We start from the raw sequence: 9,637 nt of genomic DNA on the forward strand, positions 1-9,637 counted from the left end.
TAAACTGATAATGTGTACACACAAGAGTGTCCTTATCCGCCCTTTTTACCACTGTCTCTAGTTTTGGAAACTCATATAGGGTCATGTAAGGAAACTCCAAAGGGTCATATAAGGTGAAAGTAAATCTGCGAGTTTACACAGACACACAGACTTCTGCTATACACTTAACCGATCAAACACCGTGCTGTCTATTATCAACAGGTTTTGTGATAATACGTGGGCACATGAAATATACTGTTTCATAAAGTCCTCGTTTCTTTATATTTTCACAGGACGTGGTTGAGGACTTGCTATCCAGGGGCTCCCCCCTTACGCCACAGTGGCAATTACACCTACAGACGTAGCTTTTCTTTTTTTGTGTGTGACAGTAGAGGCAAAGATAAATCTGATTGGATAAAGCCAGACAACACCCACTGTCCATTACGAGACGGTTGCCATGCGGTTTTGGCTTTTCCTTCATTAAGGCCTGGCCTGAAAAAAAATATTATTTTCCCCGTGTGAATGCTTGGTAGACATTGATGTGTCAGCCTAACTTTAAAAATAATTAAAATAATTAAAGATGGGTACATTGCATTACCAAACGTGTGAGATGTGCATTTCACAGCTAGTTGTAGATTTATATAATTGTATATCTTTCAAAAATCTTGAATTGCAATAACCTCGTTAAACCAGCTGTTTTTATTGTCCTATATAATATCGACGATTTATGACAGAACACTTAAACTATTATAGTCACACACAGACATTATTTTTTTTAACATTACTAGTAATTAGTAATATTTAATTTTAATTATAAAATCTTTCACAATATTGTAATAAAGGTTATGTGCCCTTATTATTATTTTTGTCAGGTATGATCGGGCGTGTACTCTTGTTTTAATGTAAAGTGTGATTTTATCGGCACAATAAAATGTAGGAGCAAACGTGAACTGCAAAATAATTCATCATCGTAAATATGATCAACTAAAAAAGTGAAATAAACATAGATTTGTGTTATTTAAATAACACTTTATATGGTAACAGAAATCTGGTTGTGGCCCTTACTATCACAACACCGCCCCTGTGTGTAAATACGCTGTAACTCAGCAGCGGAGAGAAACACGCCGCCTCTGTTTTCCTCCAAATTCAAACTCGTGTCCAATGAGCGCACGGTAGGCCGACCAATAGCGTTCTTTCTTGGCGAACACGTGATGCAGCAAATTTGACTGGCAACAACCTACCGACCAATGGCCGTCTGCCGGTGGGATGGCTTCACCGAAAGTAAGGATTCAAGGTATTCGTACCTAATATTCCTTAGGAAGTTTTGAAGTGTCACATTGTGTAAGGTCAGCATTTTTTTATCTAAAGATATGGCTCTTTCCCAGTGTCTTGAGGATTCGCCCGCCTGGCGGACACCAAAAACAGGACAAGATACAAACCTGAAAGAACTTTACAATGAGAGACACCGACTCGCCCTGGAAGAGTTGATCGCCGGTGGAGTCGAATCCTTCACGAGTTTCCTAAAGAAAGAAAGAATTCCCAACTTCCTCTCCGATGACGAGATTAGACGGATTTCTCGTGCAGCAGTCGTCCCGAAATCTGTATCTCTGATCGGAGATGATTCTCATTTGGACCAATCTGGCACTGGCACATTGGACTGCTCATCTGTCACGTATTTCCCTGAGATCTCTGATATTGAACCACCGGCTTTAGAGTTGGGTTGGCCAGCGTTCACTACCGGATCGTTTCGTGGTGTAACGCGCGCTGTTGCATACTTTCAGCCGAGTTATGGCGAGTGCATTTATAGTTGCAAAGAGGCGGCCAGAAAATTGATAAAAAATGCAAAGGAGGTAATCTTGCTTATCTGCATCAATATCTTCTGTTTGTCTGTCTATATGCGTCACGATTATATTATACTACTATTATATAGTAATATAATATTATAGTGTATATACTACACTGCAGATAAAGAGTATATACACACACACACACACACACACTTAAAACTTATCATATTGCACTTACAATATTAAATTTAATCAAATTGTAAATCCATGTTGATTAAACTTAAAAAAAATAAGTGCAAAAATATATTTTTTACAGTACACACACACACACACACACACACACACACTATTTGTAAGAGTTATCTACTTTATATATATAATAGTGCTTATTTTGAAGTCTAATACATTTTCCAAATTTTTTTATGTTGTCTGCACCTCAAATCAAAATGCGAAAGTTGAAGTGTGATCTTTCTGTAACCTCTTAAATTCTTTTGATGGGTTTCAACAGATCTCAAGTTGTTGGATGAGTCAAAGAAAATTTTTAGGATGACTAAAAAATAGCAAACCAAAAAACAGCAATACAACTATGATGAAGAAAAAATCTTATACCAATTGTGCCAGTAAGAAAATAGTCCTTGGGGGTTTCAAGTGAACTCAAGGTAGCTGTGTGAGCCATTCAGTGTACTTTTCTGCATCAGGTGTGTAGTATGTTAGGAATTTGCCAAAGCGTCTATCGCACATAACTGTTACCTGTAAGGTTTGAACCTGGAGCGTTGGAGGTGCCGCAACAGGCTCTTCACGCCCTAAAATGAATATAAGTGTGTTCTTAGTTGAATCTGTTGCAGTTATACCTGCAGGCATCCTGGATTTGTTCCAGCTTGCATATACTTAAAGGCCGAATGTAATAAGAAATCATCAGGGTATGTAGCCAGCGGCTGTTAAGTAAAGCTTGTCTAACTCATTCATATGATTGGCAAGTTTTATAATACAAAAGAAGATCGCTTAAATTAATTTCCACCAGGTTTATCCAAAGAATGCCTTGTAATCTTTCCTATCTGTGATTTTAATTCCTAGGTGATTGCTATTGTGACGGACTCCCTGACAGACCTAGATATTTTCCAGGACCTGAAAGAAGCCTGCACACATCGCAGGATCCCCGTGTATATTCTGTTAGACCAGTCTGCTCTCGCCTCGTTCTTACAGATGTGTCAAAACCTTAATGTGTACTTGGATGAACTGCAGGTTTGATTTGGAACATCTTTCTTATTAACTGAGATATTTTATGTCATTTTAAACATAATCTTTATTAGTTTGTCTTTTTTAATTATTTGAAGCACATGAAAATACGGACCATAACAGGCTCTACCTACTACATGAGATCAGGTGCTCGGATCACTGGAAAGGTTCACGAGCGATTCATGTTGATTGATGGCAACAGAGTTGCTACTGGTTCATACAGGTAACTTTGACCTCTTTTCCACACATAATGAAGGATCTTAAAGGGATAGTTAATCGAAAAATGAAAATTACCCCATGATTTACTCACCCTCAAGTCATCCGAGATGCATATGACTCTTTTTTTTTAGACAAACACAATTTAAGTTATATAAAAAAATGTCCTGGGTTCTCCAAGCTGTGTAATGATAGTAAACAGGGTCGGACATTTTGAAGCCCAAAAAGTATTTAAAGAAGTTATCCACACAGCTCCAGTAGGTTATCAAAGGCCTTTTGAGGGCAATCGATGCAATTTTGTATGAAAAATATCCATATTTAAAACTTAATTTATAAACTATAATAACTAACTTCCGGAAATGTCAAATGCGCATTCACCAGAGAGTATCATCATTGGACGTAGCGTATACATGACGTAATTTTTTGGAAGATGTAATCATATCATGAAAGGGATAGTTCACCCAAAAATAAAAAATCTGTCATTTTCTCATGTTGTTACAAACCTGTATAAAATACCATCATGAGCTTCATTCACTTCCATAGTGAGAGAAAAAAATACTTTGCAGTCCCTCCAGAAAAACGCGATTATGCGTTCGCATGATTCAATCAGCCAAAGTTCGCATATTTATGCAGGGGCGTATTTTTTAAAAATAGCTGCGTGATGAAGTGAAACTAAAGGGTTAATAAACACAAACTAAAGCAGATGTTGTAGAAAGTCTGACGAACGATGATGGATAGCACAAAGATTGTAAAAACTGATTATTTCCCACTAGTAGTAGTGTTACTACTGTAGCATGTAAATAATGCACATAAATAACGTGAACAAGAGCGCTCAACAATTATATCAAATCAACAGGCACGTGCAACCTAGCTAGCAGGTTGCTCAAACAACAAAATCACCAGCTAACTTACTTTAAATTTGCAAGAATTATAGACTAATACAATAACAGGCTTAAATACACCCAAAACATAAGTCCACTTTCAGTTCTCACGGACACGCGTTTTTACTGGCTATCCTCCAAACAGTGATGGGACCATTTCAGCCATGTGGCGCACTTGACGGCCTTTTGTGCAACTCTTTTTTGTTTTTTGGTTTTTTTGGACGACCTAGTTAAGGCGGGAGGGTTTCCCACCTTAGGTGGGCCGCCCGAACTGCAAAGTGCTGTGGGAAACCCTGTCGTAGCAAAAAGTCAGATATATCTTTATCTTCGCAGAAAGTTAAAAAATGCTGCATTTACTTCACACATGTGCAGCCATGTCCCCTGTTGTCAAGGGAATGTTAGAAAGTGACATAATTATGCGACGTAAACATCAATGAAAAGCTGCAAACAGTTTTTGCAAGTTCCCGCAATTTTGGCAATTTCATCGCATAAAATTGCATAAATCGCATTTTTGAAGAAAATGTGCCACAAGATCAAGGATTTTTGCCCGCAACAATCACAAAAAACCTCAGTGTTTTTCTGGAAGAACTGACTATGGAAGTGCATGGGGCTAAGGAATAAAGAAATTTATACCGGCTTGTAACAACATTTTTGGGTGAATTATTCCTTTAATCCTTTCTTCAAAAAGGAGCACAGAAACATTATTGATTATTTTAAGCCATTGTGTAGTTGTGACCTTTCCAACAATAAGAGAGAATAAAACTCTTATTCCAGTGAATAAATCCATCACCATCGATCAGTGCATAGGACTGCGACTACAGTTCTTCTGCATTTCCATTTATAAATTAAGTTATTTTTAAATCTATTATTTTTTTACATTTCTTTATGATCAGGTTTAACTGGACAGATGGCAAACTCAACAGCAGTAACCTAATCGAGTTATCAGGCCAGATAACTGAGAAATTTGATGAAGAGTTTCGCATCCTCTATGCACAGTCCCTCCCGCTGCCAGCGAATACAAGAGCTCCCTCTAGTGCCAGAAACAGCTGCATATATGACCACCTTGTCCTCAAACCACCTGGAACGCCTCCTTCACGCTTGGCACGAATCACAAAGCTTCAACCAGACTGTCTGACTAGCACCCCAGCCAGACTTCAGACCCCAGAGATCCAACATCTGAATAAAGACACTGAAGATCAAGACAAAAAGAGTAACCCAGTTTCTGAGACCTCCACTTTGGGAGAAGACTGGCTTGAGCAAGAGCTCAGGGAAGAAGTGTTGTCCTTGGATGACCCACCTCATGCACCAGCAAAGAAAGCTTGTGATCTTGTCACTACTGAAACTCAGACAGCGGATGTGATATCCTGTCATATCGCCACACAGACAACCCACCACACTACAGATGCCGGTGCCCAGACAGATACTGTTCCTCCTACGCTACAAACCGTCTCCGGCACATCGTCTACCTCTAGCTCTTCTTCACAACGAATTCAGAAACGAGCGGATTGTCAAACACCTGTTCACCCCACAACCCCTCAAAACTGCAACCTGATGGAATGCATTCAGAAGCTCACCAAAGAGCGACAGTACCACTACTCATCCCTTCGCTCCAAGCTGGACAACATGGTAACAATGCTCTCTCACAAGAGAGAACTTGCAGATCTCACCAACATAATGCTGAGGCCCGGCCTGCATGGAGGAGGCAAAGGTCAGCAGGAGGGTAGGCTGGTTCACGGTACACTTGACAATGCAGTTATGGGTACCTGGCCGAGGTCAAGGTGTCCCCATTAAAATGAGTTCACGGGTACGGCCTGATGGTGGAGGTGTTATTATTCACACTGCTGTTTTAGTAATGCACTTTTTAAAAAAAGTAAAACATTTATGGCTTTCAGAAGGCAAATGTTGAGGAAAAATATGTTTTATTGTTATGTATGTGTGTGTATTGTTAAAAAATGTGCAAAGTTACTGATTAATCAAAAAACTCACTTTTAGGAAGTGCCTCAGTGTTTAAAGAAACACTGTAATGATGATTCTGGGTGATTTTTATGTTTGAGATATAATTAAGTGCCTTAGTGATTGTTTATCTACATTTGTCTATCTCCATTTTTTATACCCTCTTTGTAGCACAATTACTGTAAATATAAGTGTGTGTGTATAAAACAGTCACCTGTGGTTGTGTGTTCACGGCTGACCTGAGAGAAATTACCAAAAACAATATGGTGACTTAAAAGTTTGTATTTTCCACAGTGCATTTTAAGAGAAATGCTTCATAAGATTTGTTTTATAGAGAATCAGGTCATTTGAAAAATACATTTTAGTATGCTTTCTGAAAGAAATTTTAAACAGTGTATTGTGTAAACAAAAGTAAAATGATTGCTGTTTATTTCAGAGTGTGTTACAATAAAAATGGAAAGTTATAGAAAAAGGTTGGAGGAGTTTTAATAGCCACTGGAAGTACAGTGAATTAAACATATTTAGAGCAGTGATTCTCAACCTGTGGGCCACGGCCCACCAGTGGTCCTCACAGCGCCATCTGGTGGGCTGCGTAGGCAGTGGTTGACTACTGAAAAATTATTTCTAAAAAATCTTATATAAAAATCTTTATAATAGTTATATTCGCATTTTTCTTATGAATTTATATGATTTAAAAACACTTTATTTAAGATGCATGACCTAAAAGCCCATTTATGTTTAAATATCACAGCAGATGCAGTAACATAATTGTATGCGAAAGGGGGGCGCAAAACGGCACGTCCACGTTGTGCCACATTGAAGAGAAGAGCACACTGGCAGCATCTACAAAGTTGTTAAAATTTTAATAACATTTATAAAATCAGTTTTTTTATTTTGTTATTTTCCTGTTCTCAATTTTGCAAAAAATGCAAATAAAAAAAGAAAATGATTGGCAAAAACTTTTTTTTTGTAGTTGATACAATGAAACAAAAAATATTTTACTTAAACACATACCTCTAAATAGTACATCTAGATACACTGAAATGGTCTCTTAATGATTTCTGCAGCTGTATATTTTCCTTCTAAAGATGTAACTTCTCTCTAAGGTATTACCCTTGAGTACTAAAAAAGATCCACCTGTACATCTGTCTCTTTAAATATGTTTTTCTGCTCAAAATGACACCTGTGTGGTTTGGTTTGTCCATTTGAAGTAATGACATTTCTCGTTCATCTACAGGTGTACCACCAGGTGTACCTTTATGGGTGGTTTCCCGGGCAGGGATTAGACTAGTCCTAGACTAAAATAAATACAAGAGCTGTCCAAACTGAAAACAACTTAAACTGACATCTTAAAATAAACCAGTGCCCTTTGTTTACCCTCAAAATGCACACAGGTAATGTTTTTAGTAAGGCATGTTTGTTAAAACTAGTCATATGTCTTAATTAAACTAAGGCCTAGTCCTGGTTTGAGATAATCCCTGTCCAGGAAACCACACCGGCCCTTAGTGACTAAAAATGCATGTCACGATCAGTCTATGGTCACAATGCATAGTTTTTCTGTTATTCTGCGTTGATACTATCATGTTTAGAAAGGTGATCCTCTGAATGTTTTAAACAGTCATTGGTTGGCCATCATTTGCAAAAGGTTGAGAACCCGATCTTACATTAAACCTTTCCATCTACCATAGATGACCTAAGGGTTGGCGAACCCCTGGTGGTTCGCGAGGGAACAGCAGGAGGTTCATAAAAATGATTAATTGTAATTAAATACTAAAATATAAATAAATCATTTTAAAATAAAAAACTAAATAAAATTCTTACTAACCAAATATAGTTTTTATTTGTTTATATTAGAAAACCGAGAACTTATGCAAAACGTTTTATACCAATAAACGAAAATAACCAGATTATCAAACAGCAGATATAACCTTAAGTATATAAAATACTACAGATAAAAACTTCAAAACTAGTTAAAATATTAATTTTCTCAGGCGTTCTAGTCATTCAGATCATTCAAAATCATTTAGGTTAAGAGGGTTCGCCTGACAAAAAGTAAAAAAAAACCCTGACCTAATGCAATACAGCATTACCAAAAAAGTATAGCCTTCATGATCAAAGTCACCCTTATTTTAGGTCAAAAAACTGTTCTGTGTTCTTAGTTTTCAAGGTAATACAAGTTCTGGGAATTCTCACGTCACAACAGCAACAGTCCTTTACAAACTGAAGAGGGCGCTATTATCTTGCGCTTTAAAAACTTGGAAAATTAGACAAAAAAAATCAAACCTAAATCATTTTGCATGGCAGCCATAAGAATGGTTTCCTGCTGCAGAAGCAAAATAGAGAAGAACAAAATGTTTTGTCTGACCAATGTGCTCCGCAATAAAAAATTTACGTGAAATATCCCTGTGGTGTATTTATGAAATGCTTCTGCAGTTTGATTGGTAGAGTTTCGCATTAGCAACATAAAGGTCATGGGTTCGATCCAAAGAGAACACACAACTTCATCAAATTTAGGGATTAGGTTAAACCAGGACTAGGCTTTAGTTTAATTAGGGAATATATCTAGTTTTAAAAAATGTGCCTTACTAGAAACATCACTTGTGTGCATTATGAGGCAAAACAAAGGGCATTGATGTATTTTAAGATTTGTCAGTGCAAGTCGTTTAGTTTGGATAGCTCTTACATTTATTTTAGTTTAGGACTAATCCCTGTCAGAGAAACCACCCTAAAAGGACTTCTCCTAGTCCCAGACTAAAATGCACGTTTGAGCTGCCTTAATTTAAAAACACTGTATATTCAAACAAATATCAGTGTCATGTTTTGTATCGAGATGCACATCAGTATTGTTTTTTTAAAAGGTTTATTTGGTAAAATGACTTAAATGTCCTAATATAACTAAGGCCTAGTCCTGTATAATAATCTAAACCATGTCTGGGAAACTGCCCCTTAGTGTATTTTAAATGACTGCAAATATCAAGGTAAATGTGTTCAGAATTATTAAAACAAATTCAACATAATTTGAGGCATGAATAAATACTCAAACCAAATTAACATTCATATGCTCTTTAACGCCTCGATTATCATATTCCCCAAAAGCCATCCCTGAGGTTTACTATGAAGAGTTTAATTACACAGAACATAAAGTGATTGTTGATGGTTAATTATTTATCTTGTTTTCATGAGTGGTTTGAGGCCCGGCCCGCCTCTCAGGTACTGTTCAACAAAACTGTCCAATGATCACAGTCTTAATCTTTCCTCTTGAGTAATGAAACCCGCTTGTGGTATCTTCAAAGCTGTTGTTCTGCTTTCAGTAAGGAGATACAGTTTATCCTTCATCAGTACATAAACGTAATCTCTTTCCTCTGCTTAAACCCAAATATGCATCACCAAAACAAACAGGACAGTGACTGCATGCCCAAAATTCAATAGCTGGTCAATACGAAAGGAATCTATACATTTTGTAAAATTATAAAGCATTTTTTGCTTTAAAAATATTTAATGGTTGTATTTCAAGTCTTATTAATTGTATGCTCCTAGTGTGAAATGTGGTACAATTTTCTAATATGTTTGAAACAAAGAAGTCAT

At 37.0% G+C, this 9,637-nt stretch overlaps 1 protein-coding gene across 1 annotated transcript; it reads left to right on the plus strand.

The window, feature by feature from the left end:
* The first annotated feature begins 1,107 nt into the window (after positions 1-1,107).
* Positions 1,108-6,487, plus strand: fam83d (family with sequence similarity 83 member D). The gene is made up of 5 exons (XM_055184564.2): positions 1,108-1,260; positions 1,365-1,829; positions 2,841-3,008; positions 3,101-3,225; positions 4,993-6,487. The coding sequence occupies exons 1-5, from the start codon at positions 1,246-1,248 to the stop codon at positions 5,888-5,890; spliced, it is 1,671 nt and encodes a 556-aa protein (XP_055040539.1). The 5' UTR covers positions 1,108-1,245; the 3' UTR covers positions 5,891-6,487.
* Positions 6,488-9,637: the final 3,150 nt, after the last annotated feature.

The sequence above is a fragment of the Misgurnus anguillicaudatus genome, chromosome 14 (assembly GCF_027580225.2).
Source record: "Misgurnus anguillicaudatus chromosome 14, ASM2758022v2, whole genome shotgun sequence".
Classification (NCBI taxonomy): domain Eukaryota; kingdom Metazoa; phylum Chordata; class Actinopteri; order Cypriniformes; family Cobitidae; genus Misgurnus; species Misgurnus anguillicaudatus.